This window comes from Pterocles gutturalis, unplaced genomic scaffold (genome assembly GCF_000699245.1).
Source record: "Pterocles gutturalis isolate BGI_N339 unplaced genomic scaffold, ASM69924v1 scaffold2787, whole genome shotgun sequence".
NCBI classification, from domain to species: domain Eukaryota; kingdom Metazoa; phylum Chordata; class Aves; order Pterocliformes; family Pteroclidae; genus Pterocles; species Pterocles gutturalis.
Window position 1 is genome coordinate 28,539 of NW_010107638.1, and position 16,957 is coordinate 45,495.

Genomic DNA, 16,957 nt, shown 5'->3' on the forward strand with positions numbered 1-16,957 from the left:
AAGTAGTAGAGCAAGGAAATACGGCTTCTAAAGTCTACGACATGCTTATGGAGGAAAGCTGCTTAGGAAAACAGGTATCTGTTTTCAGTGTTTAAATCGAGTTCTGTGGCATTTAACAGCTCTGAAACAAGCTTCTATATATTTTGTAAAAATGTAAATAGTTCAAGCTTATAGATAAATTATTATTTTAATAAAGCCAAGCTAGCCAAATTTTTATCATAAGTTCTTCAAGTAGCTATTCAATAGAAACTTTCAGGCAGACAGTTGACTTCAAGTGTAATTTTTTTCAGAATATAATAAAAATTTTTTTTGCCATTCATTATACATCCCTGAGTTTCCCTGTTATATATCTGTTTCAGTAAGTCATGTTTTCCTTTCAAAATATTCTGTTAATACTTGGTGAGGAGCCATCTTCCCCGGAAGCAGACTCTGTATTCAAAACTAGTAGTAAAATTTATTTTTTTTTCCAGATACGGTAGGAAAGCAAATTGTTCTGCCTATGAGTGCCATAGGTAAAACATAACCAGGCTTAACTTCTGAATGAATTGTATGTTATGGAAAATTGAATAAATAGAGAATCCAGACAGAAAAAAATAGGTTTTCTTAGAAGGAAAAGAAATGTTGAATTATTTTAGCTAAAATGTTTTTTTCTTATGAAAACACTATTTTTCCCCTTCTAGCAAGTTGACAGTTTATCTCATAATAACTTACCAGAGATTGTAGTTGAACTGTTGATGACCTTACATGAACCACCTGATAGCACAGTAGAAGAAGGAGGTCATCTGAGTAAATATATAAGGTACGTGTTTGTAGGAATTCTGATGCTGGGTGTATTTGTATAATGTACGTTAAAATGTGCTCATCAGGCATATGAAGAGGTGGCCTTCAAGTTGAGAATTAAAGGATTTTTTTGTCATGAGTGATGATGTATCACAGGCATGCTTTCTCACATGCGTTTTTATTCATTTAGGGAGCTGGATCCTGCTCCTAATCCTCCTCATTTTCCATCTTATGTGATTAAGGCAACCTTGGATTTTATTAGCAACTGTCATAAAAGCAAATTAAAAAGTCTTGTAGCAGTTCTTTCTAAAAGCCCTGTAAGTATGTAATGATGATTTTCTTTTTCTGTAGAATATAAAATTTCCTTTATGGGTACATTTTGGTTTAATTAGACATTTTCATCGTGTGTATATGCAGAAAAAAATACAACCTTAGAAACCTTTCTGTTCTTTTGTGTGCCTTCTGAAAAGTCCTACATTCAGGGATGAAGTAACCTTACAAAAATTACATGATTGAACTATTGCATGCATTATATAATACATACCAAATAATGTATAAGTAGAGAGGATTATTTTAAAGGTTGGAAATGTTTATGTACCTGACACAATTTAGATGCAATTTATTTATTTGGCACATGTCTGAAGAACATAGTAAAATAACTGTATTTGGACAATGTTCTCTAAATACTACCTACAATTAAGATATTAAAGTTTGCATGCTTTACTAACAGTGTGAAATTTTATGGTCTGTGATATTTTTAGACATTTGATTTTTGGTTGTTAAAGGCAAATTTGAAGGCATATAAAATTATGTAGCCCTTAAAATAGATCTTAAAATAGACATTACTGTCTTGTAACATCATTCCTTAGAAATGTATCTTTTCAAAGTTTATGCTGTTTTATTGCGTATGTTGTCAACAACTTCCTTTGCGTATCCATAAACAATCTAAAAATTAGAAAAAAAACTTTTTCTGGATCATGTTTGTCTAAATCTTTTGAGTGTAAAAGTGAATATTGCCAGCCAGTGGAGTGGAGTGGAATGGAATGGAATGGAATGGAATATTTTGGTTGGAAGGGACCTACAATGATCATCTGGTCCCACTGCCTGACCAATTCAAGGCTGAACAAGAGTTAAATCATGTTGTTAAGGTCCTTGTCCAAATGCCTGTTCAACACTGACAGGCCTGGAGCATCGCCCATCTCTCCAGGAAGCCTGTTCCAGTGTTTGACCACCCTCTCAGTAAAGAAATGCCTCTTAATGTCCAGGAATAAATTCTTTAAAATGTAACACAATCTGCCTAGTGCTTAAGATAGTTACTTTTTTTTTAAGGTTACAGTTTTGACAGTTGCAGTCTGTATTGATATGTTCTATGAAATAATGCATTTTGTACATATGAACATTATGTTTGAAAGAATATAGATTGAAGATAGTGTTTTTATTTTATGTTTCTCCTGTTGGTGAGAACTGCCGTAACTGTTTGGTTTTCTGAAAAACGGACATAACCCTTCTCATGTGAGGGGATGGGGAAAAAAAAAGAAAAATAAAATTACGAGGTATGGGGCTTATAGTACTGCTTGGAGAAATGGTTTCTAGGTAGGTCTTTTGTTTGTTTAAAGCAGCAGAAGTAATTGAGCCTTTTTGTCCATGCCATTTAAAACATATATATGTATATGTATATCCTTATTGCTTAAGTTTTTTTCTTGATGTAAAGTGTATCTGTATTGGCATTATAAATTATTTTTTTACTCTGTGTATTTTTAGGATTCATTTCAGAAAATCCTTCTAGCCCTTTGTAAGCATGCGTCAGATACAAGCAACATTTACAAGAAACATAGAGTTCTTACAATTTATCACTTGTTTGTTAGTCTGTTACTTAAAGAGATAAAAGATGGTTTAGGAGGAGCATGGGCTTTTGTCCTCCGAGATGTAATTTACACCCTCATTCACCACATCAATAGCAGGTAAATATGGTAGTTGTATCTTGTTCTTCTTATCTGTACTCCTTTGTTCTTACAACCTTACATTTCAGTATCGCTACTAGATATTAATTCATTTATGGAAATAATTGACATTTGCTGAAAGAAAAAAATAAGTTGCCTTTCTTTGATAATTTTGGAATTTAAATTTACAATTTACTAAAAAGTGGAATGTTTTGTGCTATCCTTGTATTTAAAAGTTTGTGATACTGCAGAATTTTTTATCTATAGTAGGCTATCAAATTGTAGAAATAAGAAGTGTTGGGATATTTTGATGACAGACAATGTGTTTGGGAATTTAAAGGTTGTAGAAGAAAAATTCAGATTGTGGAGTTAAGTGCAAAGTAAGCACATGTCAAATAAAATGTGTTTATTGAGTTAATAAAGAGTATTGACATTTACATTCTCACCAATAAGTAGCTAACAAAATTATTGAGATTTGGTACATGTTATCTTAGCTTGCCTTCAGATGGAGAAAACTGGTACTTCATCAGGCTTAAGATTTCAATAGAGATTCTAATCTTACTAGAGATATTTTTTTACTTGAGGTTTAGCTTTGGATTTCCAAGACAGTTATTCACCTAAATGTCATTGAGTTTAAGTGCAAGTTTAAGTGCTTTGCTTGTTGGAAGCATTTCATAGCCTGAAATATTGAAGAGAACTGTGGATTTTATGGTAAATGCCATTATTATAAGACTTCTTATTGTGATCAACACCAAACTGGGGCAGGGGAAGTTGGTGTCCTGGAGGGCAACAACCATGCTCTGCCATTCAGAAGGACCTCATCTGGCTGTAGGAGTGGGACAACCGGTACATTGTGAAGTTGAACAAAGACAACCCCTAACCCTTTCACCTGGGATGGAATAATCCCATGCATGAGTGCAGGCTTGGGAGCTAACTGGCCAGAAAATAGCTTTGCAGAAGAGGACCCCGCAATCTTGGAGGACAAGTTGGATGAGTCAGCAGTGTGCCTTTCATTACTGAAGTCTGACTGTGTAACCGGACTGTGCTGAAAAGAGTGTTGCCAGCAAGTTGAGGGAAGTAGTCCTTAACCAATGAGTCTTAAAAAGCTGCAGTAGGACCACTGTGTCCAGTTTGGGGCCACAATTGATTCACAAATGTGTCAGAATTCAGCTCAACAAAACCCAGAGAACCTATCTGACTTTGAAGCTGACCCTGCTTCAGGCAGGAAGCTGAACTAGATAATCCTCAGGTGGCCTTTGTAACCTAAATATTTATTTTTTTTTTAAACTAGTGGTTATGTGAGAGAGAGGAGCATGTTTTCCACTTATTTCTGTTTCTGTCAACATTGTTCCAGCAAATAATAATCTAAAAGACTTTTTGGGTTGGATTTTTTTTTTTCTTTTTTGTAGTTTTGTTTCCCTTTAAGCTTTTTACTCTTTTTTAAAGTCACATTCTGTGTTTTATTTTGCTCATGTTTCCTTAGCTGAATCCTTAGAGCTGATTGAGTTGATAATTTTAGAGTTTATAGTCAGTTCCTCCTATAAAGTTTATTTATAATTTCCCTTTCCCCTATTGTTCCCTGTTGTATGATAGGTTAGTACTTGAGACAATGACAGTTTGTATTTCTTTAATTTAACTTTTTTGTTTCCTGTAACAGACCTGTTATTATCAGAGATATATCCATGCGCAGCTTCTCACTCTGTTGTGATCTTCTTCATCGTGTCTGCCACACAGCAGTTACGTGTTGCAGTGATGCTCTAGAGAGCCACCTTCATGTTATTGTAGGAACCCTAATACCTCTTGCCGTGGATCAGCCTGAGATTGAGGAACAGGTAGTTTTGAGTTGCTGATTATTCCATATCTGTTAGCTTTTTAGTTCATGTTCACTGTTATAAAAGCTATATCTAACGCATGTTCAATTTTAATTCATTTTTTCTGTGTAGATTTATATTAAAAATATTTGGGATGCGACACCATACCTTTAATTTTTTAAATAAAAGTGTCTTTACTTTTGGTACTTCTATTTTGACAGATATTATATTCCATATGTAATTCCTATGGCTTTAAACAGTGATAGAGATGTAGTTGTATCATAATTGCTGAGATTACTGTCCCACTTTCTAATTCTCTATTTACTTAGTCTATAAAAAAATCAGAATTCTTAGAGCTTTAATGGTGGTGTAAATTCTTTTATGTCTGCTTTGAATCTGTGCTCCTTCTTCTGCCAAATCCAAAAGAGATTTAAAACCTTCAGAGTAAGTTTCAGAAAAATTGTTGCTGTAGTTGAGTAGAGACACCAAATCAGTTGCACCATTAAGGAAAAGATAGAGTGAACCTAGACATTCGTAAACTGCTGGTGATGGCAAAAGGGAAGTGAAGCAGTTTCTGTTGTATGACAAGCCTTGTTTTCCTTGTGGTGATGATTTGTATGTGCATTCTGCTGGGAGTGGAAATACACTTAGATTCAGAGACTTATAATTAGTAGCTGAAGGTGAGGTGCACTTCAGTCCTCATGGTTGCCTTCTGGCTTAATCTGATGCCGTGGTACCATGTGCACCTTCGTGGTTGCAGTGTAGCCCTGCATTGTCCTCCTCCTTGTACTTCCAGTTCAGCCGGTCGGCTATGCTGATCTAGCTGAAAATAACCTGGCAATCTTTTTCCCAGTTTAGTGGTCATGATCAGATTTATAATATGTCGCTGCAAACAGTTGTACATGCACAACTGCAAAGGCAATGTGGCAGGGCATCCCTGGGCAGAAACAAAGTGAGGAGAGCAGAAATTTCTCTGAACTGGGACTGATATCAAATATGAAACCTTCTCATATCATACTGCTGCAAGGAAGTCTTTTCTCTAGTGATCACTTTTCAGTTTCTTCTCTATATTTTTGTTCTACCTTTGAATGGAGGCTAGATAATCATTTTTAGGTCAATACAAGTAACATAATTTATATTGTAGACTCTTCAAAGCTGCCTGGATTGAATATCCAATTGATTTGTAAGTAAAACATAAAATCAGCATTTTTGCATAAGAAAGTGTGATACCCCTTTAGCAAGCATTTATTCATGTTGTAGATCTGTTATAAAACAAATTCTGCCAGAGTTCAGTGATTTGGGCAGTAAATTATGATACTTAGGCGTTTGTCCAGTTTTCAGACTCCTGGCACTTCAGTCAGTAAGAATAATAAAGTACTAATAACATCAGAAAGACTGCTTGGGTGCAGTGTGTTGCTAAAGAATTGACAATATTATAATGATTGTATTGGCCAGTATTTGAAATGTGCTTCATCAAAAGACAAGATAAAACTGCAGGCTGTGAGAATGAAAGCTTTGATGTCTATTTGGGAGGGGGAGCAGCAAAAACGCCTCACTATGTTAGAATGTATCTGTGATTTCCCCAAGCCTCTAAACATTTTATATTTTTTAACAGGGTAAATAAATTATCTTACCATTTTTTATAGAGTCCCTAGTTTAATGGAACTTGGAGAAATACAAACTTTATAACCCGAATAAGAAATATGGTTCAAAAATGTTTCTCTGCCTTTTTTGTTTTTCATTTATTTTCTGTGTTCAGGTCCTAGGCTTGTTGAAGTATCTGGTGGTAGATAATAAGGATAATGAAAATCTGCACCAAGCAATCAAATGCTTAGATCCTTTTCCTGAATATTCTGCTTTTAAAGATTTGAGAGCAATTCAACAGAAGATAAAATACAACAAAGGACCGTATTCTCTTTTGGAGGTAATCACATTTTAAAGTGTATCTCATGGCATAGTGTTTTTTGTAAGGCAAACTTTCAAAAGAAAAAAATTTTCTAGCAATAAGTGTACTTGAGAAAGATTTTAATTAGACATGTGCATTATTTTATTGCCAGTTTCAGAGACCAAAGTATTTGTAGGTCTCCATTCTTATTTTCCATTTAGTAATCACCACATTGTGGACTGCTGAGAGCCAGTTCTTTATCTGAAGCCTTTATTTGTATGCTCTGTGTGCTTAATACAAATTGTTGTTTTGCAGGAAATTAATCACTTTCTCTCAATTGGTGTTTGTGATTCTCTGCCCTTAACACGACTTGAGGGACTGTATGATTTACGCAAACAATTGGAACAATATAAAGATCAGATGAAGGATCTCTTGAAAAATTTCCAGGGTACTGACGTCTGATTATGTATTTTATTTATTTTGTATCTGGTTTTAGCTATGTAGCAATGTAACCCTACTCTAATTTGGCATTCAGTGCTTTATTTTATGTCTTGGTTTTTGCACGTTTAACAATGTGACAATTTTACATGCAGATCAGAATGGTGTTTATTATTGATGCAAAATCTCAAGTATCTTTAGCAGAGTATATTATTAATATTTTATAAGGTGTTATATGGGAGAGAGGAGGATGAAATGCCCTTCCTACTTTCAGCATGGAGTACTTATGATTGTGAATGACTAGGATAGTGTATAGTATGAGCATATTGCTTTGTGGCTGCTTATTGAGTTTTCTAATATATTAATCTCCCTACTCTTTTAAATGTAATGTAGCTAGATTTTATTAAAGGCATAGTATGTTAGAAAGTGAAGCTCACTGAAGTTTTAAAAGGGTAGGATTTATTTTAGTTGAACCTTGCCACATCGCAGCATTCTGTTTCAGCCCCCAGTCCAGACCCAGTTCCAGCCTACTCAGATGGTTGTGCCAGACTATTTCACTTTTCTCCTCTACATCAAGTCTTCATCAGCTTGTGCGCAGGATGGGAAGATAAAAAGAACTGGTGTAATTTATTGTAAATAAGTGCAAAGTAAAATTTTGGGAAGAATAGTAGTCATAAGGCCATGGTGTGAGTGCATTATATCACCACATCTTTAATATCATTTACATTTTAGTCTCAAAATTCTTCTTGAAAAGACAGTTAGTAAAAGGGCAACAAGCTTGTGTGGAACCACTTCCAACAATGGAGAGCCTTGTGAGCTTGGAGAAGAGATTGAATAGGAATACAGAGGTGTATGAACTGGTGAATGGTATGATGAAGCTGAGTAGGGAGCACTTATCACTTCTGTCACAGTACAAGAACAGATTAAATTATCTGGCAGCAGTTACGCAAGAGAAACCATGGATTTTTTTCAAATAAAATATATACAGTGTGGAAGTCACTGCCACTTACTGTTGAGATCACAAGTATAATGGACCTTAAAAGGAGTTCGATATATCTCATAGAGATTATGAAGTATGAAGATCTGTTCAGAAATCCCCAATCTGCTGACTGCCAACACCTGAGAAGGAATACTCTTGCCTTGTTGGAGGCAGGCTAGCAGGCTTGATGGGCCTGTTGTCTCGATTTTGCCTTATACTAAAAGTTTGTTAAGAGCTTACAAATAACATTATTATTGTTATCCTTTTAGGTGTTAAAAAAGAAGTAAAAAAACAATTATTGATAAAGGCTCTAAAACTCTATGCTAAAAGATAACATTTAAGAAATAACTACAGCAGTTTGACCACGTGTATATTCATTTTTATAAAAATGTCAACAAGCAAAGACAGATTCCAAGTTTCCACTCCAATCAACAGGGCAGCAGGATTTTTTTTAAAGAAAATACTGCTTTTATTTTTTTCTCATTGGCAAATAATATTTTTTTTTCCTAGGCCTTGTTCCTGGAAACAGCAAAACCATTTTGTTTGGAATGCTTATTTAAAAAAAAAGACCTCAGGCAGGCAGCAAATACATGAGGAAATATCCATCGTGAGAGTTTATAATTCGGCAGAGTTAATTAGGCAACTGAAAGCTAGTAAAATTCAGCGATAGTTCCTGGCAGAAAGTCTGATTTGGAATAGTCCTGGGATTCAGATTTAGGACAGAATGATGGTATTAGCTTAAGTGCTGTCAGTGGAGTCACACAGTATGATTTCACTGTTTGAAATAACATTTGTACACTAACGTATGCTAATATTTCCTGTACTTAATTATAATTTCTACATCAAAAAACTGAAAATAGTAGCATTTGTGTATTCTAGTTTTGTGGGTTCTTTGCCGTAGTCAAATGCCTAGGAATTTTTTCAAGACATGATGGATAAGAAAAATGAATATTTTTTTAACGTCCTGTTTAATACCAACTTGCTTCAACATTAATAATACGTGTTGACATTTGTAGATAAAAGATACTGAAGCAGTGTTTTATTCTAATATGTTCACATTACATATACCCAGTGACATTTTTGGGGTTTATTTTTCTTTCTGAATGATAGAAAAGCCAGAAGATTCTGTAGTAGTGAAATTGGTGGTGAGCTTACTGCAGCTGTCCAAGATGGCAGTTAACCATACAGGTGAAAAAGCAGTGCTGGGTAAGTTAATTAGTCCTACGGGCCTCTAGGGCTGTCGTTGCAAACCCCAGGTTGAAACTGTGGTTGTTCTCAATGTTACTTCCCACTGCTGTTTTGCATTTGCCGCCAGAGGTAGCTATCAGGAATGTTAGAATGTGTGATATGTCTTCTTTTCAGTCACTGTATTTTACAGCTTTGACTAATAACTTAAATTGTCATCAGTTTAGACCCTGGTCTCTTCTGTACTCAATGAAGAGTCATCTGTTGTTACAATGGGTCACTTTATTAGGTTGAAAAATAGTAACAAAAATTGAAGAGAACTTAATCTGAAAATTTGAGAGGCATATTTTAGTGGAAATTAAAATAGTTGTTCTCCATCTTGAAGTGTCTTCTGTATTATTAAAATTATTCTCACCATCTACTTTGAGCACCTGATTAATGTTTGATCCAAAGCACTAAAGCTAAAATCCAAATCCACTCTTCCCCAAGCAGGAAGTACCTCTGTGAAGGTGATGTTTACTGAAATTACATGTCTAAACTAGACAGAAACATAAGTAATGAGAACATTTGCTTTAATATATTTTTTGTCTAAGATTAATAACTGATAAGCACAAATGCTGAGCAATTGACGCTCGCATTGACTTCAGTATGATACATTCTTCAGCACCTCTGCAAGCTGTAAGTTTCAGCCTTTTCTGCGTTATGTTTCCTTGGATGATTTGTGAAATTTGGTTCAAAACACAAACTGTATATCTTCAGTCTGTTCTTTACTTGCTCTGGTGGTTAAAACAATGTTGTAGAAAATGGAAACATTCTCAAGACACATGCCAAGTGTGAAGGAAAGAGCAGGAAAATAGATTTTGGTTTCTTTCTGATGAACATTAACATCCTTTTTTTAGAACTATTTTCAAGGTCAATTTTGTTTTGTTTCTTCCTGTATGTAGTAATGTGTTTTTATAAAATATTTTGTCTGGAAAGCAAATGAGGAACACATTGATACATCATTTTATGTAAAATGTAGGTTAATTCTTAATGAGTTTACAGGCTAGTGTTTGTATTTCATTCCCCTAAGGGGATGAAAATGAGTGTCTCTTAGTGGCTGTGTTTCTGACCTTTTGCACTTAACTTTTTCTAAACAAGCAAAAATAAAATCTGTATCTGATTTAAACTGCAAAATCGAGAGTCATAGGCACTCCTAGAAAATGGAGTTAGAAAGTAAAACTGTATTATTTATGAATCTTAAGCTGCAGAATTTGTATACATGTAATCTTAATCGTAAAGCTCCTCGAGTGGTTATTTATAGATGTTTGCAGCTTTTGACCCCATAATAAACTCAATCCTAAAAGTAGTTTATATTAATTGCGACTTTTTAGGGTGAGACCATGTTTTAGTGTGCATAAGACTGTAAGATTACCTGCATTTGCAGAGGCTGTTGGAAGTTGCTTGGGAGAAATAGGTCCCATGGATTTCTCCGCCATAGCTCTTCAGCGTGCTGAAAATATGCTGGATTTGAAAGCAATGGACTTATTTGAAGATAGAAAACTTCAGTGGGTCTTCATAGTGTTAACTCAAATAAATATAGCTTTAACAGATAATTGGTGAGTATACTTGTTTATTTAATTTATTTAGTTCAAAGCTTAATAGGAGCCATTAAGTTGTACATTCTTCAAATCACCTCAGAGTAGCACTCTGAAAGTGTTACTAACACCTGTTAATATCCAACCATGTGCTTCTTTAAGTCTTAGATTGCTTATCCATTCGAGCTTAGCTTGTTTCCTAGAAATTTTCTAGTTGGACTTGAACCAGAGGGTCTTTTCTGTGCTATAGAGGATAGCAGTACTGAGGTTTTGCGTGATAAAAATAATATGCAATGGCATATCCTGGTCCAAAATTTTCTGATCTGATGCACACATTGTTTGATTGTGGAATTATTTGTCTTGTATGTTTATGAAGATGATTTTGAAAATCAAATATCTGAAATTAAAAATACTGTGTTATTCTTTCAGTATTGATGTTAGAGCTGCTGCTGTTTCCTGTTTGAAAAACATATTAGCCACCAAATCTGGCACTGAATTTTGGGAAGTTTATAAAAATAAAGCTGATCCCATGTTAATCTATCTACAGCCTTTCAGAATGTCTAGGAAAAAGGTACTACTTCTCATATACCTTATTTATATGGCATACAGGGTAGAGAAAACATAAAAATATGTATATATTTAAAAGTAAATTTGAAAATATTTTTGACATAGGCTTTGACGATTGCAAAATTTGGGCTTTTAATCAGTCTGATTGCAAATGTGATTGCTTTTGTACATGTGTTTCTCCTTTCTGTTTCAGCATTTGCAGCTTCTTCACATAGGAAATCACCAATTTAACATTAGAAAGCTGCGTACTTTCATTATTATACAATTTTTGATTACCTACTTGGTAATCTAATACATTCTTTCTCAGAATTCCAGTATAGTTTGATGCAAAACCTTAGTGGAAAATAGGTCAGAAAAAAAAAGGTGCATAATTTACCATAAATCAGATATTTCCTGATTTTCAAACTTTTGATTTGTAACCTACAAGTCGTGTCTAATGTGACCTTGTTGATGTCATCAGTAAAATTTTATTTTTAATGTTTTCGGATTTCCTTGGAAAACTTTACATTTACATGAACAAAATTGATATTGTCCATCAGTTAAAGCACAGTTAAGATTTAATGTTTTAGTCTATGCAGATTGCAGTATGTTTTTTTTTAAATGCCATTTAATTTGTTTGTATTTGCAATGCATATATTTTCCTTCTAGTTTTTTGCAATACCTGCTAATGATACAGAAGCTTCTTTAGAAACTTTGGATAACACAAACCTCTGGATTCCTCTGGGAGAAAGTCATGAGACCTGGATTAAGCACCTGACTAGTTCAATACTGGACAGTGGAGGTGTGCAAAATGAAGTTCTGCAGTTAATGAAGCCACTATGTGAGGTGAACTAAATTATACATATGTATATATGTATATATATGTGCACTGCGATACACAAAAATATTTTAATACTCATCTTGATAGCAAACAGTAATTTCTATTATTAACTTACTTTTTCTTGACAATCATTCAGATCCTTTGTAGTCAGATATTGCAGATACCTGTGAAATACACTCTTGAAATACAAGATTCAAGAGATAATTGTGAACATAGATTAACTTTATACGACTGCTTTCAGTGAATGCCGGCATAGTCCTATGGAGTGGTTTACATTTTTCATATTACATGTTCTTTCTGAAGCATTGCATGTTTATATGGAGTTGTCAGTTTGGTTATAACCTGAGAAAGAAAGACTTTTGGTTCTTTTTCTTAGCAGATGCTGTGCATGATTGTTTTCCAGGTGAAAACAGACTTGTGTCAAACTTTGCTTCCATACCTGATTCATGATATCCTTCTTCATGACTCAGATGAATCTGGGAGAAATCTTTTGTCAGTTCATATCCGGAAGTTTTTTACAGCCTGTTGCAGATTTGCCTCATCTAGTATATCTACTACACCTCCAAATTCTGATTCAGGTAATGCCAGAGTATTTTTGTTTCAGCTGAAAGAGGGATTCTGGTTGTGAAAAATTTATCTTCTTACATCAAACCTACGATATGCACTTGTAGGCAGACAGAATTTTATAAGCTTCTGTCCAATTGTTCGGTCTTTCTCAGTGGAGATACTAGTAATTTTGAAGCTGTTCATTGTTAGTGCCCAAGTAGTTTCTTCTGTGTAGCTTCTTTTCTTATTTACAAGTGGATAATGTTTACTGCTGAATTCAGATGTGATCTATTGTTGTGTGCTGCAAGTTTGACTCTTGGACTGTCTCTTAAAATGACAAGTTGGCAAGTAAATTCCTCTTACTCAAACAAGAGTGATTAAAGGCAATTTTCACCTGGATTTTCCCCTTTGAAAAAAGACTAACCCCTGCTATAGCTTCTGCCTGGTGTTGATATGGTCTTCCTATACATTCAACTTAATTTCAGTTTTGGAAATGCCGTCCAAGGAAGTTTTTAGTTATTTTCGTGAGGACAAAATACACCTTTTTATTTTGTAAACGGATATGTTATGTCAAAAGTTCATTCTGTTCTTTCTTTCAAAATCCACATCCCAGAGCAAGAAAGCCAAAATTTTAGAAGTTTGGATAAAGTATCTCGACGAGCCATGCTTGCTGTGGTTGATTACTTAAGAAGACAAAAGAGGTGAATTATAGCTTTCCAAAGTGTCACTTTAATTATGACTGTTCAAAGATCTGTTGATGCTCTAGATTAAGGGAGAGGGATGTGGTAGACAACATGTCAATTAAAGAACGATAGATACAGTAGTGACCTTACATTTGTTACAGAAGTTATATGGCTAGCCTTAAAGGGTTCTAACTTGGCTGAACTGTGTTATGGAGGAGGTTTCTAAAAACTTTTTGTCTGATAAACTTTTTGTGGTATGGGTTTTGGGGGGTCAAGTTGAAATTAACTTTTGGAAGGCTTTATCGTTAGATTGGATTTATTTTGTTTAATGTTAGAGAGAAGGTCTTTTGCAGCAGTATTAAAGTCTTTAATCAGATCTGTTTCAGGTACAGTTTTTGATGACAGCTTCTGGCTAGATCTGAATTATCTCGAAGTTGCTATAGCAGCACAGTCTTGTGCTGCTCACTTCACAGCCTTGCTCTATGCAGAAATCTACGCAGACAAGATAAATAGAGACAAACAGCAAGAAAGGTACAAGGCCTGAGTAATACAGTTTCTCGACATTTCTGGTAAACAGGATCATGTTTTGTGTGTCCCAGTAGTGTCTTGTTACATAAAAAGTCAAGGAAACTTAAAAAAGTTCCTTAGGTGTGTCTAGTGACCTGGAAAATATTTCTACCAGTCCTTGAGTGTGATCCCAGCCTTGCTAGTTTGCTAGCTGTGACACACCTCAAAATAGTGTCATTTTGACTTCTGAGCAGAAAGTTTTCTTAGTAGTGTGTGTTCTGGAGAAACTTCACTAAAGCTAATGCTTCTGAATGCTAAATGTATAGAATTTTGCTTTCTAAATTTAACACTTTTCAGGTTCTATTTCTCATAATTAATAGTGTGCTAGTGGTTAAATTACAGCCAGAAGTGAATCAAGGGGAGAAAGAAACCACGGAGTGATGACCAGAATTATGTGGGTAGAGCTGAGTGATCCTTGTAGGAGTTTTCCTCTATAATGGACAATTAGCTTTGTCTTCTGGTCTAGCAAGATCAAAATATAGAACAAAATATTGTTTTGGCAACAAATAATTCCAAGGTAGTGAATGTATAACAAAAGTATGATGGTAAGCATATATATAATGTAGTTGCTTTTATTCTTTCCCGGAAGAGAGCATTCTTGCTTCAGGTGTTCACAAGAGCAATTTGATTTAATAAAAGATTAGACCTTACAAAGTTTTTTTCCCTGAAAACCTACTTTGATGTTGAAATCCCATGGTGTTGATATTCTCAGTTCTCTGATCACTTTGTCATTCAGGTGGAGAGCCATTTTGAATAACCTGGAGATATGGCAGGCCTGATCTTGCATTTGGTTTTTGTACCCCATATTTCTTAAATGTTGTTTCAGAATTTCTTTAGTTCTTTGTCTGAAATTTCATTTAACTTTACCAGTTGAAACATTTATTTTAGGTCATCTTTTAAAGCAGCTAAGAGTTTGACATTTGAAGAAGAAAGTCAAAGAACAACTATTACTATTTTGAACGAAAAAAGTAAAGAGGAAACTGGCATAAGTTTACAGGTACCTGTGCGTGCTTCATAATCTGAAAGCAAACCGTATCATATAATTACAATTAATAGGTTTCATCTGAGCTAAAGGCAGGTCTAGTTGAACTTCAAAAACTATATTTGAAAGTTCTCCTCATGCTCTGATTCAAAGTGAACTCAATGGCCTTGCCAAACAAGTTAAATTGAGTATTTGTTCACCTGAAACACTAAATAACTGTCAAATTTTAAATTGCAGAAAAGCAGACTTTGTTCTCCAAAAGAACTGACCCCGTAGTAGTAACCAGACAAGTATTTTTCAGTTTGTTTTGTCAGAGAGATTTATTCATTAAAAATAAAGTGGTGTAGCAAGTTGTAATAATCAAAACCACAGTAGTATTATCTCCTACAAGTTTATTTAATACATAAAATCTGACTCGGTAGCCTTGTCTAGGTTATTTCTTTCTGTGGTTCATTATTCCAGAACTGTGCTTGCGTACCTTTAAAGTGCGTTGCTTTGCTGGTATGTCTGATGCTCATTCAGTACTACTGCCTTCTGCTTTTCAACCAGTCCACCTAAGGCCCAGTGCAATTTTAATAACTTAGCAGAGAAATTAGGTAGTCCGGAGGAGTTTTGCTAGACTACAAAACTTCTTCCTGTCATGATAGCAGGCTCAAATACTGCATAAAGGAAAATAAAGCAATGATGACAACATGTTACATGGAAGGACTTGTATTTATAAACTTACATGGTATGTATAAAATTAATTTGAACTGGTTCCAAAAGAGGTAATTCTTTGTTTTATGGTGCGTGTTCTAGGACCTTCTCATGGACATATATAGAAGCATTGGGGAACCTGACAGCCTCTATGGCTGTGGTGGAGGAAGAATGTTACAGCCATTAGCACGGTATAGTTTATTAATGTTCTTGTGTTCTTTAAATTCATTGCTTTCATTTGTTAGTAAGGAACTTAAGTTAACAATAAGTTTTCAACTTAAAACAGGATAAGAACATATGAGCATGAAGCAGTGTGGGAGAAAGCTCTTGTAACATATGACCTTGAGGCAAGCCTCTCTCCATCTACTCGGCAGGCAGGAATAATAGAGGTAATATTATTTTATAATAGGAAATTAATGTAGGAATCAATATTCGTTGTACTGAGAGTCATTTGTAGTAAATGCAAAATTGTTTTAGGACTAAAAGAGATCTCCTTGGTCATCAAGTTCAGCCCACTGTAATAGGCATCCAAACTGCATAATATAAGACAACTCAATATTTGTCCTGAAAACATTAAGGCTTCTAGGCCTCTTGTCACTCACCTGTAATTCCTATTTTACATAATGAATTTTCTGAAATAATAAATTTCAAAAGAAATCTATTTCATTGTATACAGAATTCGGATAGCTCCTAAAATAACAGGGTATAAAAAGCAATGTAATCGGTTATTTTTGACATCTCATTCTTTAAACCTCTCCGTTTATGGCACCTATCTTACTGAAACTGTGATATTTCTGATAAAATAAATAGAACTGATGTTGTCTTATTTTGATCCCTGAAAAAGATGTTGCTTTGTTAGCCTAAAAATGGTTACACCAGTTCTGTAATAACACAGCACAGGTATATCTGTGTTTCCCCTCATTTTGTTTTCCTATGGTACTTTTCTTTTCCTACCCTAAATTATTTAGTATCATTGTTAAAGTTCTATTGTGTTTCTCCTTTGTAATGGCTGCACACATAACCTGGATATGTGGTCACAATAATAAAGTCGTTATGGTCTTCAAACAGATAGGAGTTTAGGAATTGTAGGAAACTTTTTCAAATCCCACCAGGAAAAAACAGTTCATTAAGAAGCAAATACAGTTTTCACTTACTATCCAGGAATGATGGAATGGAGAAATGTGAACAGATACTTAATTTGAAACACAACATAGAAATTTGTTTCAAAGAATGCCAGCCACAGTCGTAATGAAACTGTTTTTTCAGGTTTGCAGGTATCAATAGTGTGATTAGTAGTCTTACTGAGAAGTTTTCATCTTATATAGTGATCAGTTTAGAAATACTAATGGTTCTACATTACCCACAGAGTCATCTTTGTTTCCAAAGGTAAAACAAATCCTTTAAAAAAGAAACAGTTCAGTTTACTAAAGGAGGAAAACCAACTTTCAGTAATTTTATTCATTCCAGGCTTTGCAGAATTTTGGGCTTTGCCACACTCTTT

The 16,957-nt window shown here is 34.6% G+C and overlaps 1 protein-coding gene across 1 annotated transcript in view; it reads left to right on the top strand.

Annotated features, from left to right (window-relative positions):
- ATM (ATM serine/threonine kinase) overlaps positions 1 to 16,957 on the top strand; it is a gene marked incomplete at its 3' end in the record, with an annotated part of 57,888 nt that overhangs the window by 27,082 nt on the left and 13,849 nt on the right. The window contains exons 26-43 of the mRNA XM_010088168.1: positions 4 to 74; positions 681 to 799; positions 971 to 1,097; positions 2,542 to 2,741; positions 4,378 to 4,552; positions 6,291 to 6,455; positions 6,732 to 6,872; positions 8,949 to 9,039; positions 10,445 to 10,616; positions 11,025 to 11,166; positions 11,811 to 11,987; positions 12,386 to 12,560; positions 13,142 to 13,229; positions 13,587 to 13,742; positions 14,667 to 14,775; positions 15,559 to 15,647; positions 15,743 to 15,845; positions 16,924 to 16,957. The exon at positions 16,924 to 16,957 is cut by the window's right edge and continues 139 nt beyond it. Coding sequence (XP_010086470.1) covers positions 4 to 74; positions 681 to 799; positions 971 to 1,097; positions 2,542 to 2,741; positions 4,378 to 4,552; positions 6,291 to 6,455; positions 6,732 to 6,872; positions 8,949 to 9,039; positions 10,445 to 10,616; positions 11,025 to 11,166; positions 11,811 to 11,987; positions 12,386 to 12,560; positions 13,142 to 13,229; positions 13,587 to 13,742; positions 14,667 to 14,775; positions 15,559 to 15,647; positions 15,743 to 15,845; positions 16,924 to 16,957 — 2,334 coding nt within the window. The remainder of the gene's footprint in view (positions 1 to 3; positions 75 to 680; positions 800 to 970; positions 1,098 to 2,541; positions 2,742 to 4,377; positions 4,553 to 6,290; positions 6,456 to 6,731; positions 6,873 to 8,948; positions 9,040 to 10,444; positions 10,617 to 11,024; positions 11,167 to 11,810; positions 11,988 to 12,385; positions 12,561 to 13,141; positions 13,230 to 13,586; positions 13,743 to 14,666; positions 14,776 to 15,558; positions 15,648 to 15,742; positions 15,846 to 16,923) is intronic.